The sequence below is a fragment of the Rattus norvegicus genome, chromosome 8 (assembly GCF_036323735.1).
Source record: "Rattus norvegicus strain BN/NHsdMcwi chromosome 8, GRCr8, whole genome shotgun sequence".
Taxonomy (NCBI): Eukaryota; Metazoa; Chordata; class Mammalia; order Rodentia; family Muridae; genus Rattus; species Rattus norvegicus.
Genome location: NC_086026.1, coordinates 107,501,105 through 107,517,282, shown reverse-complemented (window position 1 = coordinate 107,517,282; position 16,178 = coordinate 107,501,105). Strand labels below are relative to the sequence as shown.

General features: G+C 47.2%; 1 protein-coding gene across 1 annotated transcript in view; it reads left to right on the top strand.

The window, feature by feature from the left end:
- Positions 1 to 880: 880 nt before the first annotated feature.
- Positions 881 to 16,178, top strand: part of Clstn2 (calsyntenin 2) — a 616,509-nt gene continuing 601,211 nt past the window's right edge. Inside the window, exon 1 of the mRNA NM_134377.2 lies at positions 881 to 1,193. Within this exon, the coding sequence (NP_599204.2) occupies positions 1,079 to 1,193 (115 nt within the window). The 5' untranslated portion in view covers positions 881 to 1,078. The remainder of the gene's footprint in view (positions 1,194 to 16,178) is intronic.

Below are 16,178 nucleotides of genomic sequence, written 5' to 3'. Positions count from 1 at the left end.
GTGATTTCTTCTGAGCCCTTTGTTGATTTTGCTGGGAACCTCCTTGATCCTCTGGAATCCTGAGTGCAGTTGAAGTTGTAGAGAACAATATGAAACCCACCTCCAGGGAGAGTGTTCCCTGGCTTGAGATTTTAGAAGGCATCACACCAAATGACATGCTCTTTACCTAGGTAGTGACAATGTAAAGGTGGCAACTTCTGAGTGGGAAGTTTGAATGTGGTTCCCACTGAAGACTGAAGGTTGGCTTTTCTGACTTTAGCTAGTCCCTTTGACTCCAGCAGTGGCTGTCCCTGCTTCTCTGAGATGGCGCAGAGCCCAGGCATTGCTACGCAGGTCCTAAGCGATCTCTGCCCTACAACTCCAAGAGGCTCTGGCGTTTTGCAGCTCTAGCGAGCGCCTGGCGCCCTCCCCAGACCAGGAGGCATAGAGCGTCCATCCCTAGACCATAGCCAAGGGCAGGGCCTGCAGAGACACCATCCTGGCCCCTCCGTAGGGAGGTCGGTTCAAAGGGCGCATCACGGTAGGGTCGCCTGTGTCTCTACAGAAGGTCCTCAGGAAGCGGGTGATCACTTGGTGGTGGCGCTCGCAGTGCCTCGCGGCGGCAGTTTGGAAAGCCGCAGGGGGGACGCCAGGCCCTAAGGCTCCCCTGGAGCCTCCCGCAAGGGTGCCCTCCGGAGCGGGCGCCTGACCCAGCCTGATCACGCGAGTGAGCGGCATTGGGGATGGCTGAGGAAAGTTGGGGGCCAGAGCTGCGAGGCGGGGGAGCGCGCAACCCCGCGCCAATGTCCGCGCCTCATGAATATGCACGAGCCACCTCCCTCCCTCCGTGACGTCACGGGCCGTCCCGGGGTGAGCGCCGGAGCCGCTCCGGGTCCGCGCCAGTGAGTGCTGCTGTTGCCGGCGAACGAGCGGCGCGGCGAAGGGCAGCCGAGGCGGTGGGTGAGGGCGGCGGCGGTTCCTGAAGCGCACCCGGCAGCTACAGCGAGGCGGCGCGGCAAGCACCAGCGGACACCGGCAGGCGAGGCGGGCGCGGGCGGTAGGCGGCGGCGGCAGCTCGGTGGCGGCTGAGGCGGCGAGGATGCTGCCGGGGAGGCTGTGCTTGGTGCCGCTCCTGCTGGCGCTGGGCGTAGGGAGCGGCGGAGGCAGCGGCGACGGCGGGGACAGCCGGCGGCGCCGCCTCCTCGCGGCGAAAGGTGGGTGCTGGGGAAGTTTGTTCCTCTTCAGGAAGGAGGCAGAGCGGGCTCCAGGGTGCAGACCCCGGACTTAACGCGTGCAACACCCACCCTTTCTTGTGGCAGCCTCGGCTTCTGCGCGCACTGTCCTCGAAGTCAGCGCCCTAAGCCGTGGACCCAAGAGGTTCTCCAGCCCAACCTCTGGGCGGGGTCCAGGCGCCAAGGGGAAGAAGGGGAGGTCTATGGAGTACAGAGAACTTTGGGGTCCTGTGTGCTGGGATGGGAGCATCGCGGGTTGGCTCAGGGATGCTTGGAGCAAGGCAGGACACGGGTTCTGTAGCGGGGGCTGGGTGGGTGGGTGAAGCAGGTGTCTGTCTGCTTCTGCTTTGGGGGCAAGAACTAAGGGCTTCAAAGGAGCAAGAGGAGCTGAACCACTCCAGCTTGGGGATGGCGTGGGAACTTGTAGGCTCCTGAAAGCCTTGCCCACACCCCGGCGCTCCGCAGGCTCCGCAGAGCCGGCTCTGGCTCCCCAGGGAACGCACGTCCTTAAGATGGGCAGAGTCCGGAGGAAGCGCGGGATGTGATGGTTCCTACTGAGGTTCACACTCTGCTTTCCTCCGGAGGTCTGAGTCTCCGAGCCCAGAGCTCCTCTCTGGTCTTTCGAATTAATCTTGACCTCTCTAATCCTCCAAGATTCTCCTGAACGCTGGTGTTATCAGGGGAACCTAGAAGCTGCCAAGCCCCAGACTTTGACAGCTGTCTGGGAGCGCTGGGAGAAGCGCAGGTTGGGGAGCCCGCATCTGGAGGGCGGGTCTGGAACAGAAGGTCATGCGGTAGCCATAGGCTGGGAAGCATCGCTGGAGCCAAATTAGTGTGAATGAGGGTGGGCTCAGAGAGGCTGTTGCTGATCGCAGGACAGAGCGCTTGGCTTAAGTGGTAACTTGTTGATTCTCTGCGCGGTTGACAAGAAGGGCGTGCTTTTGGTTTTTGCCAGGTGAACTGGGGATATGTGGTCCTTGGAATTCTGTCTGGCGATATTTTGAAGACAGAGTTTTTGTCCTTGTTGGAAAAAGATTCACAAGTAGAGACAGCTTGATTTAGAGGCTTGCTAGCCGAGCTAGGATGGACTGCACAGCATCTTGGATCTCTCTGGAGATTGGGGAGTTAGAGAAGCAGGCCATTCAATTCGGAGTTGTCTGGACTTTGAGAGCTGCCTCTCCTGTCATTTGCAAGTGATAAATTTGGGAAGAGAGGTATTCCTATTCTTTTCAACCTATTAATTCCTGGTGACATAATTTGGAAAAGATTTTATGCACAAGTGTCCTCTAACATTCACCTTTCCTCATTCTTAAACAAGGAGTTTCGTTTTTGAGAGGACAGAAAAATTCATCCCCAAAATATCCTTTTAAAAGTGGTATGGTAAAAGGTAGTCTGTATGAAGAGACCAATGTGATTTGCTGTTGTTCTGGTGAAAATAAGGATTAAAAAAACGAGTGTCCAAGCGGTCTGTTCTTCCTGGATTGACACTTTGACAGGCAGGCAGATTTCATTCTCCCGAGGTTGTCTTTCACATTGTTGCAGACCAAGTGGCATATTTATAAGAGGGTAGGGAGCTCACGGTGAGTAAGGATTAGGGAAGGATTAATCTGGGGAGAGAACTCGGTGTGGTGTGTTACACGTTGCCGAGTTTGCTGAGAAGGGGAAAGGAGAGGAAAGGGAAAGAACGGAAATCAACAACAAATGCAGGCTTCCACGAATCTAGATTACGTGAATAATTATATATATGCATACATATATAATGATTTAAATCTGTAATTTTCTTCACTTAGAATATATCCGTTTCACCTTTAAAGCCGTTTGTCACTTTACTGTAAAAGTTTATTGGCCTTGAGAGTGGGCGCTACGCTGGATTCTCCTTGCCGTTCCACCTCAAACCACAAGGGGGCTGCAAAGAGCACCATTTACCATTTATTTATTTAATTTATTTATTTAGAAATAAGTAATGTTTGGTCACAACAGACACGTTTATTATAACAGTTTATTTAACATTTACAGGGGAGACTTTCTTTATTTTAATGCACTTGAAGTTTACATTTCTAAATCATATAATCCCTGAGGACTATTCGGGAGGAACAATAAAACCGAGTTTTGTATGTAACACGCACTGCCTCTGCTAGCGCTGTTTCTAAGGTTTCTACCATTTCTATTTCCATCCTCAAAAAGGAGAAGACTCAGGAGGGTCCACGAGAGAGACTGAACAGAGGGATGACTTTCTCAGTGCACTTCTGAGTCCATAGGTAGAAGACAACAGGGAGTGCGCATTGGGCAGTGAAGCTGAGTTGTGCACACCCTCTGAGTTGTGCACACCCCCTGAGTTGTGCACACCCCCTGAGTTGTGCACACCCCCTGAGTTGTGCACACCCCCGAGTTGTGCACACCCCCTGAGTTGTGCACACCCCGAGTTGTGCACACCCCCTGAGTTGTGCACACCCTCTGAGTTGTGCACACCCTCTGAGTTGTGCACACCCCCTGAGTTGTGCACACCCCCTGAGTTGTGCACACCCTCTGAGTTGTGCACACTCCCTGAGTTGTGCACACCCCCTGAGTTGTGCACACCCCCTGAGTTGTGCACACCCTCTGGACCACTGTTTACAAGTGCTCTCTTGGTCTTGGATGTGGATGGCACGTCTGCATAGTAATGTATTTTGCCTTTGTATTTCTTACTTCTTGCTTCAGGGGACCTAGAAACTAATTCCCGACAACGGCTGGGGTTTTCCACCTAATGTTGAGTTTTTAGTGCAACCATGTTCCAGAAGCAGACATAATAAAGTAGCCGGGCAGTTGAAACTGCTTCTTCATCCCACTATGCCTAGGATACACATAAAAACAAAAAAAAACCCAAAAAACAAAAAAAACAAAAAAACAAAAAACCAAAAAACAAAAACAAAAACAAAAACAAAAACAAAAACAAACCCTTGCTGGAGTCCTTTAAAGGACCAGGTTATCTGTACCCGGATGGTCTGTGCCTGGGGTCCAGCACCTAGAAAGAGAACGCACGCTGAGCCCTTGAGGTTGTGAGATCACTGGCATTTTATTAAATTTAATACAGCCCTTCAGGTGACTGGAGTTCATTGTCTTTCTCTGATACATGGTGCCTTTCTCTTGAACAGTTTCCAGGCATTGTTCATAGTAATGTGTATATAACCTGGTCCTTTAAAGGACTCCAGCAAGGGTGAGCATGTATGTAAGCAGGCCTGTGTCTGAGGTGGGACTCAGAATGCGTGTATACCTCTGGGAACCAGGGTTCTGGCTCAAGGAAGCAGTTTTATTCTTTCATTCACAAACTGGAAACCTCCTTTGACTAGTGCACAATATTACACATTGTAGCATCTGTCCTGAAAGGGGGTGTTCACTCCTGTGGGGAATCGTCCTCAGTCATCTTGGGCAAGTAGCACATGGCTCTTTAACAGTCCACAAAGTTACTTCTCCGGGTGAAACACAAGGGCCCAAATATTTCTCCACATTGAACTAGAGTAGACTCTAACCCTAGTCACCTCTGGTCTTATGGTTAGAAGGTCTTCCTCTGCTTTATTCTCATTAATACCCAGCTTGGTCACATGTGGGCATCATCTTCTCTAGGAACTTTCCTGGGATGACCCCTCCCAGAAAGGCACACCTCTGCCTCAGGCATGCAGATGTTTCCTGGCCTGACCCCAGACTGATCTGTGGGTGTTCAGGGCTTCTCTGTATTGTTTGGGCTGGCCTTGAGCTGTGGATGAGCATCCAGGAGTTTGGCTTAGCGTGCACACCTGCATGCTTTCCCAAATGGTATCCAATTTTTGACAGAGACATTTTAGATTTTTCTCCTGTCCTATAAAGTAAAATTTTGAGTGCAGCTGCTAGAGAAACTTGACTTTGAATCTTGGCCCAATTATTCTCTCATTAGGTGATATTAAGCAAATGAATTTATCCTTTGAGTCTTGACTTCCACATCTATAAAGTGGGGATACAGAGCCCTGTCTTGCAAGGTGGTTGTCTTAACAGTATTCAGAAAGCTTCTATTTCAGATTGTGGAGTAAAGGACACTGAATACACAATATAACTTTGATTATCAATCCTCTAACACCTGGTCATAGTAGTATCCAGGACTTGGTGAAACTCCCCTTGTCTGACTTCTTTGAAATTGAATAGCTTTGTCTAATTAACTAAAAACTGGATTTTGCTCTGTCTCTCTTTGTATGAGGACTGTGCATGTATGAGCAAATACCGCATACACATACAAACATACACATACAAACACATGCACATACACACAACTGATGTAAGTTGGGAAAGCTCCTGCATCCTTTACTGCTCTATGAATGCCTTTATAGTTACCTTTTAATGGCCAGCCTGAAACTTAATGCAGAGCGAGCTAAGAGTAAGTACGGCTTGAGAGCGTGTTGTATACTCATAAATAAGCAAGGGCATCTCCATGTATAAGCAGCAGAGACGTGGGAGGCTCTGGTTCCTGGAGGAGTAACTCATGGTGTGATTTGGCTTATAAAAACAGATCAGCATCCAGGCTGCTACTCCCCCCAACCCCCAGCTTGTGGTCCTAGATAGCAGGTAAACGTTCCTTTTCATCAATAGCGCACCCAGCATCTGAGATGGTTTGTACTTACAGCGCTGAGGGTGACCCAAGCTATGAGGACTAAAAGACAGCTTGAGACCCATTATCACATTCTTCTTTATTACTTAGCCCAGCACTAATTGGACCCTGTGGAAATGGTTCCATCAGAAAATTAGGTTTTCAGGAAAGACCACTGGGAGGCCTTGGAAACCATTGAACTGAAGCCATGGGCACTCTGCAGAGCAGAGGACAGAGCTGTGGGGCAGACACAGATAGCAGTCAGAAAGATGCCAGTGATAGGAGTTATAATTATCCAAATATGCCCTGGGCTCTGGTATTTAGCCTGATCACCAAGCACAGTTCCTGGCTGCCATTTTCCTATCTGAGATGAGTCAAGGCAATAACATCAACTCCAAAACAAGAGGTAGATTGTTCTTGGGCCCCCAAAGACCTGTGAGTGGGGGAGGAAATTAACAAGTTTAGAAGTCGAGGGAGCTTTATGGAGAAAATGAGAGGCGTCTTAATGGGTAAGTAGAGACTGGGTAAGTAGATAGGGGTGGGTACAGTAAGAAAAATGCAAAGTAGTAGGGAGGCCCTTGTGTGGTGGAGTGACAAAGGTGAGAAGCATGCTCACACAACACTGATTCCATTGCCCGAATCCAGGCTCCTGAGCGGATAGAATGGTGTGCACTGACTGAGAACATGCTACCTTGCAGATGCTTTCTTAAAGCGCTTGTCACAATTTGACCCTCATACAAACTCTAGGAGCAGAGATCAGAAGCTCCAAGAATGATTTGAACTTGTTCGAGCTGTCACAGAGGCAGCCGGACTGAAATTCCCAACCCAGAACAGTATGGCCACCATGGACTCCCTGCTTGGGTAGCCTCACTTAGCAGAGTGAGTTGAGGAGAGCTTAAAGGAGGCCCTGAGGAAAGTCATGGAGGCTCCATGGGACCTAAAGGTAATGTTGTTCAGAGAGTCCTTCGAAATTGCTGCAGGAGTCTGCGTTAGTGGAAAGTCTCACTCGCTCTTGGCCCTCTTTCTTGATTTGGAGTGAGCCTGGTTTGTCTCCTTTCCCCAAGGCACTCCCTACCTTGCTGTGTCTCGCCCCAAGCAGAGAAAGCAGCTAGCTGGTTCCTGGACCACTCCTTACCAAGGGTCTGCAGCAACTGTCTTTAAGAAGGACCTGTGCTTTTCTTTAAAGAGCCCCAGTGTTTCTAATATGGACGGCATTCCATGGTACCTCCCGTCTTCTCCCGATGATCTGCTCTTCCTCGGGAGCTTTGCCCTCCCATGTTTCACCTGCTCCTTGTTTTCTCCCCCTTCAAAGTGCCATCTTCCTGTTTCCATAGAAGACTGTGACCTCGGATCTCTAAAGGGAAATGTGCCACTCATCCCTTTGAGACTGTTGCTAAGCACTGTATTCAAGAGCGCGCCTCTCCAAGCACTTGAAAGTCCTCCAAGGCTCAGCCGTGCACCTCAGAGCTACTTCCCGAGTTTGTCCTGGCCTTTTCCCTGTCAACTCACAGCTTCTGCTTTGTAGGAGTTTAAAATACCCGGATGAATCAGGACATTAGCCACACACTAAAATGTGTGAAGGAGTCAGACCTTGATGGTGCCCCCTTAAATTGGACTTGGAGCTCGCAGACACTGTCCTCGCTGTGTCTGAGAATGTTTGATCAGTTCAATTATGACTTACTTCTTTGGCGTTGTTGCATTGAATCGTCATGTGATAATTGCCAATCTAAAATAAAAGCACATCACTTCCGTGTCTCCCGCCATTCTCCACGATGTCTGTTTTATTATGTGGTTAAATAAATATGCAGCCTTCTTTTAATTCCAAGTAGAAATCCACCAGGGTGTTAGGGAAAAGTTTTGGTTTTCAGTTCTCATGGTCTGAATTCACCAAATGGGCTTCAAGGTCTGTGGGACCAGAGCCTCTGGGCATCTGGTTTTCTGTAGGTAGAAGAGATATCCATGGTGCCCATTTCTTCTACCTCAGAAGTCCCAGGTGTCCGGATAGATAGCTCTGCACGTCCTTTGAAAGGATGAAGTAGCTAAGGAAATTAAGTGATCATATTTAAGAAATTTGTTTTGAGACTTTGGGACTCCAAACCCCCAAACAAAGCCTCAGATCTTTCTCCCTTCATCTTGTCTTGTAGACTCAGTTAATTATATTTTCTGAAGTTTGAATTTAGCGAGGAGTCCCTCCCCAGTTCTCGGATGCATGTGCCACAGTGCTGGTGGTCCCCATGGTCATACATTGAATACAGCTGTGCCAAGCCCAGAATTTTCAGGGAAATACCAGCAAAACCTGTTAATATTATGTCAAGCATTTTTTTCAATTTTCATGGATAACTGCATTGCAGCAAATTAATTAAAACAGATAAATGTTAATCTAATGCATGTCCCCTTGTAATTAATGAACTATAACCATTACAGGAGCCTTTGATTTATTATCTTAATTTATAAAATGTTGAGTTTTCCTATAAAGTTAGATATAGTAATAGGAGAAGCTGACCCATATATAGCATTAGGAAAAATAATCACATTTCTATAAATTAATCACTCTCTAAAAGGATATAGTTCATTAACACCATGAACTGAAAGTGTTAGATGTAAATTAGATTAACCTTTTTAGTGACATTTCCATTTATATTGTGCATTCTCCTCAAACTTAAAGCACTTTACATATATTAATTCAATTAACCCTCCCCAGACCTTCGTTAAGTAAGTACATATATCAAAGTTGGAAGGGAGGAGAAAGGGAACCCATCAAAAATATTGAAGTCCCCGCCCTAGGATGTGTTATTTATGATCCCTTTGAACAGCAGTTTCTCTGGACTTCCATAGCTTGAGAGCATGGGTAGGTATTCACGATTTCTCACTCCTGTTGCCAGGAACCACTTAGCACCCTATATCTGAAGCTAGAGACACTTCTGCCTCATTCTCAGGCCAAATGCTGCAAAGAAACGCCTGGTTTATTGAGTAAGGTATACACCATCCAACTGGTGATGGATCTGGTCTGTTCAAATGCGTGCAGGTAGAGCTTCAGGCCTTATGGGAACATTCAGGGCGTTGTCTTCTTTGGGGTCAAGCTGTACTTGACCATCTGGATTTAAGGGATGGACTCTTCATCAAGCCATTGGAAGTTCCATGGAGAAGAAGCAAGGTGCAGATGAAGGCAAGGGGTGAAGCTTAAACTTCATGCTTCAGGTTTCCGCTTCAGTCGGCCCTGGGGAGGGACAAGACTTCTATTCGTTCATCTGCTAGAATGAGGACCCGCTGCCCATTGAGCTCACCCCATGAGCTCAGTTACCTGTTTCTCAGGGCGGGTGTGCTGAAGCTGTAGCTTGCCAGTAGGATTACCCCATCTTCCACAGGACTCCCGGTGTTAGGAAGTCTTTCTGTCATTGCTAAGGCTCCTGGGGACAGGAAGGGAATGGAGGGTCTTGTGGCTTAGAAGTTTGGAAACACCCACAGGGAGTTAGAGCGTTTCCCCAGCTTGAGTGCATTTTTTCCATGATAGTCGTTCTTTTTCCAGTTCTTCTCGTCCCTTCAAGTCCTCAGAGCTAGAAAGCACTTGCTTATGGATGGGTTTAGACTTCCTTCTACCAATGCTGCCTCTTGGAAGGCGGTAAGTCTTATCTAACAGTCTGCCTTGGAAGGAAGGTGCCAAATCTGAGGGAATGGCGAACTAAGAGGATGAATCACTCATGACTCGTCACGAAATGAAGGTAGAGGGGCTAATTTTGGAGTGTGGAGGGTTCTTTTCCATGAGTCTGAAGTTAGACAATCACCATCTTTGGTCCTTTCAACCTCGATGGAAGGAAAGATGAAGCCCACAGGGTCCCAGGGTTTTACTTCTTCTTTCTATGTCAGACTGCCCCTGGCCACCCTTGCTATCTGGGAGAGATGGCGAATAAGGTTTACAGGGAAGAGCTGAAAGCCGAGGTACTTCTCAGGAAAGGAAGAGAAAGGCTGCTAGAGAAGGGGTGAAGACTGCACTTGCAGGACACCACATTTTCAGAGTTTTAGTTAACGTTTTGTTTCTGGTACTTTTGTTTGTGGGAATGTGGGTTCTCTTAAGGCAATTCATAATCAGAGTGAAGGAATTCTACAACCAGAGCCTGGTGCCTTCCCTGCCTTCCTTTTTATTGTTCATTTTGTTTCTTTTCCCAAAGGAAATCCAGTCATATGTGTTATTTCAGTATCGGCATCAATCTCGGGATGGTCATTTTTTGATTACTAATTTTAGAATTGTATTTGACATTTCAATGATATATACTCTTCTTTTAGTTAGAAGCAGTGAAAGGGGGTGCTGTTATTTTTTTTTAAATCACACTTCTATTCTTTCTCCCTTTGAACAATCTCTTGCCTTAACTCCAATCTTCCAGAAGTTTAATAGCAGCCCCCATGGAATAATTCTCCTTAGGAGGGAAATGGAAGCCAGGGAGTAGCCAACAACCTTTCTTTGGAGGCGTAACTCTTTTCTGGAATTTTCTGTAACTTTTAGGAAACCCAAGTCCCACCATTTTGTTCCTAAAGTGTACCATAGGCTGCACAACTATTGCCACAGCCTTCAGTGTTTCTCCTCTCCCATCCTCCCTGTCCTGTCACAAGACTGCCTGCGACAAAGACTTCAGAATCTCTCTCCTTATACTGGGCCCCAAGGCTTGCTTCTGGCTGCTTCCCTGAAGCCACTCCCTAAGACACTACCAGTAGTGACTAGAGTCATCACCAGGATAGCTTTATGTTTTGTCTCCTCAACCCACAGTTGTGGACAAAGGCACTGTCTGAAAGTGTAGCGCTGTCCACTGAACAGAACAAGCCAATGCTACCAAAGACATGGGTTTGTGATGAGCATCGTCCTCACACCCTATCACCAGCTATACACTTCCAGCTTAAAGGACTTCTGCCTGGGGAATTGGGAGCTGCCACTGCTCTAGACCCGAGTCTCTGAGACCCTGGTATCCTTAGGATCTACTTCATCATCTTACCGGGAAGGAAACATCTATGACCTTGACAAGCGATAATAGCACATGACACCTGCTCTCATCTTGCCCCGTTTGGGGTCTTTGATTCACACGGTTAACACTCTAGTGTCATGGCAGACTGTCTGGAGCAGTAGAGGTTAGACATGTGTGGTAGGCAGGTGTGGGTTGTGTTTAAACCGCACTCTAGTAATAACAGCTTCTGTGCCCCCCCCCCCAGCCTCTGTAGGACACATTTTCTATTATCTAAACTGGGTTGGCAGTGGCCAGCTGCCTGTCCTTTGGAACAAGGCTCTTTGGCCCATGCTGAATGGCAGCTGTGGTGACTCTTAAGTTTCTGAGGTTAGGGGAGGGTACAGATGCCATCCTGTTCCTTCTTTACTGGAAACTCTGAAGCTCGGGGCTTGGCTTCTGTGTGGTTCTCAGCACTTTCTCCTCAGCACAGATGTCTGTAGGACCCTGGTTCTCAGCATCGGGCATCCTACATGGGAACTTCAGTGCCTTTTGTAAAGTTAACCACCAGTGAAGTCACAGCATCCCAAGCCCTACCTTGTGCTCTGTAACACAGAACACCATATACTACTGAAGAACACTGTCACACACCGGTGAGAATTGAGCTATCACTGGCTGCAGAGCTGAGGTTCTCCCACACCGCCCCTTTAGGCCTCCTTGTTCCTATCAGCCTTCTGTTAATCCCCAGACTGTACAAATCTTAAGTGGATAAGTCACACCTGCTTTCCAAAACAGATCGTTAGAAACGATTTGCAATTTGTAATATCGGATGCGTGTGTACAAAGAAGCGAAGATGAGGTTCTTAATTGGAAAAGCTTTGTTATCAATTAAAGTGGGATGGCCGCTTGCAACGAGGCCCGTGGATTTCTAAGCCCACAGCTAGGGCATCAGGGAACAGAGGCTGAGCTTTCTGGGTTGTGTATATATATCATCGTCTACAGAAATGTACAAAGGGAAATCTCTCTGAAGCCAGAACATTTACTTTGGGATCTAAGGAAATGCTGGTTCAATTCTGGGCATTAATGCATGACTTTATGCACAGGGAAATACTACTTCTCTCCATCAAACCAAAGCCCAAGTCTTCTGAGACTGGCAAGAGGCAATCTCTCCTAGATTACAGAACCTAGAGGTGTGGGCTATATGTGGCTTGCAGTGGAGGGTAGATTCCTGGTATATATGATTTTGCCCCTTTCTCCTATGGGTATGAGTTGTTCTCTGGGTAATCCTACCATTTCCCACCTATGCTAGCTCCAGATCAACCCAGGGTTTCTCTCATCCCACAACTGCGGTTCAAGTGGGAATAACATTGCTCTTGGTTTACTGAGGCTGGGGCGTGGATCAAGCAGGCTTTACTAGTTTTAGAGTGTGTAACAGGAAGTAAGCAGAAAGGATCTTAGAACCAAGAGTCAGCCTCCCCCCCCCCCCATCATACATATTTTGCAGTGATACCATTATTATCCTGAAATGAAATTTACAGACATTTAAAAAAAAGTATGTGCATAATTTAACAAGTCATATGCTGCATAAACTGAGATATAGAGGAACTACAAGGATGTAATGTGTAGCATGTTCCAACCCGTACTAAAGGCCTACCCATATACTAAAGGAAGAGTAGATGCTTATTGTGAATCCACAGTGATTTCATGTGAGCCACTGTGAATTCAGTAGCCACCAGCACATTCACGTGTCTAGTATCTAGGTGCTAATGACATCATGGAAAGGAAGGTGGTAGTGTGGCTTTTACAACTGGTGAAATGTTTCTGGTAACAAGCTAAACAAGGGAAGACACATGCCTCTGTTCTTAGGACAGAAGACTCTGGCTCTGTTAGAGACACACAAAGAAAATCCAGCTGACCTGTTCTGGTGTGGATGCTGTCAAAAAGAGAATGGCACAGCTTAGGTGATGTTCAGGCACAGAGGTGATGTTCTCACCCCTGCCCGCACCCCAAGATACCAAAGCTTAAAATGTACACACGTTTTATAAATATATCCTTTCTGGGACCTGTCATGGGGTAAGAGGGAGCTGGTGGGCAAGTGAAACAGGCCGACTTTACTAACAGTATTGTGTAGTTCTCTCCTTCAGCCTGGTCCAGACTCCTACTGCCCTGAATTAGAGCAGCTATGATCACTTGGTTAATTTACTTACGAGACAAGGTCTATGAATGTTTCCTCAGGGAAGGAGATGGTTAACCCCTAGGTTCACAAGGCTCAGTAACCTCTATGAAATCTCTGTGAGGCTCGACACTTCTCCCAAATTATGTAAGAGGTGAAAATATGAACTGGGACCTTTAGAATCTCAGTAGTGTGGCTGCCTGCAGTTGCTTTATCAATAATGCAGATTTGCATGGGTTGTTCATGCCAACAACTCTTCATGCCTCTAAGTCACATAGGGGCATCTTGGTGGTGCAGTTTATCAAGCATGCATTAGAACATCATTTAGACCAGAGGACATTTTCGGGGAGGGGCATGGTTCAATATGGTGCTCCTGCTTCTCTCATTCTGTCCTTAATTCACAGAAGTGGTAAGTGGGACTGGTGGGCCACGGCGTGCCTCATTCCTTTGGGGTGGGTGATCTCCTTTGCGTCCGATATAAAACTAAACATTTAAAATGATCTGGACTAAGTCTGCAACCAAATGTAAAGGAGAAACTGTGAACCTGGCTGGAACATACTTTTGGTGGTTGCCATCCATGTAGAAAGAGGAGCTCAGCAGTGTGTTAGGTCACACCGATGAGACAGTGGACTCAAACAACGGGATGGACATGTGGTCAACACTTACATTCCAGAGATGAAATGTCCTGTTGATGACAAGCTTCTGTATACTTTCATCGGAAAGGTAGAGGAAGGAAGATTTTGATTTTGTTTTGTTTTCAAATCCCTAGGAGACAGGGTCTCTCTAGGTAGCTTTGGCTAACAACTCATAGAGCTCTGCCTACCTCAGCCTCCATGTGCTTGGATTAAAACTTCCATTTCCCTTCTTAGTAGATTGAAGTGTTGCTGAGGATCAGACTATTTTGCCAAAAAAGATTCAGCAACTTAGACATGAAATGCAATTTGATGCTTTGATTTAATGGGAATACCACGTTCTCTTACTAAGTGGTTTGGTAACATTTGGTAGCTCTGTAATATTTGACTTGGAGTTGAGTTTATAAAAATTTTAGCCTAATAGTAACTTCAGGCCACTGAGGGATGCATGTATTTTTGAAATGAAAAGACCTGGTTGACATTCTGAATCCAAAGTCAACATCATTTCTTATGCGCCACCATATTTTCAATTATGATAGATAATGAGATATGAATTTAAAGATGACTTTCCTGGAAGCTCCCGCACAGACACAGCCTGTGTGTAATAAGGAGAAAGCTTGGTGGGAGGGGTTCTCACACCCACCCTTCTGACTTGACTTACTAAATACTTCTTTCCCAGGCTGCTCTCCCAACCCGAACCTGCCACATTGGTTCCTTCTTGAAGTCTTGGAGTAGATTTAGAAAGAGAGAATTTCTGTAATTTTCTGACGTATTTACCTTCTGATGCTCCAGAAAGTGCGTGCGCACACGTGCACACAGACACACACACACACACACACAGACACACACACACACACACACACACACACACACACACACACACACACTCACAGAAGCAAAAGAGAAAGAAAGAGGTTAGGAAATCCCCGAGAGCCAGACAGAAGTACATCAGACAACAATTTGGAGGAGTAAGACAGATGGCTGGGATATGTTATTTTAGCATCTCTTTGACGTTTCAACACATATGCAGGCCACTCCCAAGTAAGTAGAAGATGCTCAAAACGGACACTGCTTTCAGTATGGCAGCGTTTGGCAGCAGTTAAGGTCAGGCTCTCATTCAGTCAGTCCTGGACTGGTAGTTTTATAAAATACTGGGATTTTCTATTTTTTCATGTAACTCTAGTTTTCATGTAACTCTAGTGTTTTTAGATCTTCCTACACCACAAGACAAGATTGGAAATGGCCTAATATTTCGCCTATAGCAGCTGAGAATGAAGAGTGGCCGGCCCTATCGCCAACCTCAGTCTGCTGAGCTAGGAGAGCAGAGCGGTGTTGCCTTAGGGAGAACTTGCTCATAGTGGCTTGGAGACTGGAGCCTCCCACTTACAGAGGCAGTGAGCTTCAGGATATGCTCTATGCTTGTCTTGACTTCAGTGTGGAACGGGTTTTCTCAGGATCAATGTGGTACGGTTGGCTAGCAGGCAAAGGCAGATAGATGGAAGACATGTGTATGGAGAGAGCAATGTCTCTGTGGTGTAATGCACATGTACGGAGAAAGCAAGGTCTCTCCACCTCTCCACAGAGGGCGGTTCTAACAGCTCCTGTCAGTGCCTGGCCACATCTCTGTTTGGATCTGCAGCCCAACTTCAAACAGAGTCAGCCTTTTCCTTGTGTCTTCTCTCTGATCACTAGAATCCTAAACTTGTAGTCATGGGATGTCACAAGTTTTAGGAAATTTATTCCCAGGACCTGTTTTATCAGTGGCTGCCAAGAGTCACCAAATCCTTACACCTCTCCCCTCTATTCCCACTCCCTTTACCTGCAGGTGGAGGACATCTGAGGGACCCAGCATTTCAGCTGCCTGTGGTGGTAACTGGCTCCCTTCTCTTCTTGTCTTACTGTTGTACTCCTCTTTCCATCCCCCCTGAAATCACCCCTCAAAACCTACCGTGGGGCCTAGACTTGGGGCCTGCTTTTGAGGGAACTCAGACTGAGAGAAGATGAGCGATAAAGCCACTTACAGAAAGTGTCCTTGCTGTGCCTCTCTCAATCCCCCGAGGCAAATCTATCAAGACTGGAACATCCAGTGCTTTCAGACATTCGGCCAGACTTGCTTGGCAGCTCTGAGGCTTGGTGGGACATTTGGAGATCTGTATATGACTTCTGGGAACTCGAGGTGCTCATGTGCGGGACTTAGAACCCGCCTTCGTACCATCTGGGCCTGGAAGACTTTGCTGGAACTGTGCACTGTTCCTGTGACTGCAGCTGATGCAGACACAGGGCTCAGAGGGAGTAAAAGTATTTCTCTATACCCAGGCTTTGGACGGCTCCTCGTGGACAGGGTGGCCCCAGTTCCTCGAGCCATGTCTGTGCTATGAAGTCCCCTTCTGACTGTGAAAAGAGTTGGGCTAGGCCTGATGCCTGCAGCCCTCGTGATCCAAGTATCTGGGGGAAGTTCTGGCACTCCTGATCACAGCCAGATCTTTTGAGTGTCTATGTTCAGTATTTTCTCAGATCACCTATAAGTAAATTTGTGAAGCCCTTAACTCTATCACCTGCATTTCCCTGGCCAGTATGGAGCAGCCCACAAACCTGAAATCCCTCCTCTCCCCGGAGCCTCCAGCACACACAGGTCTGAATTACT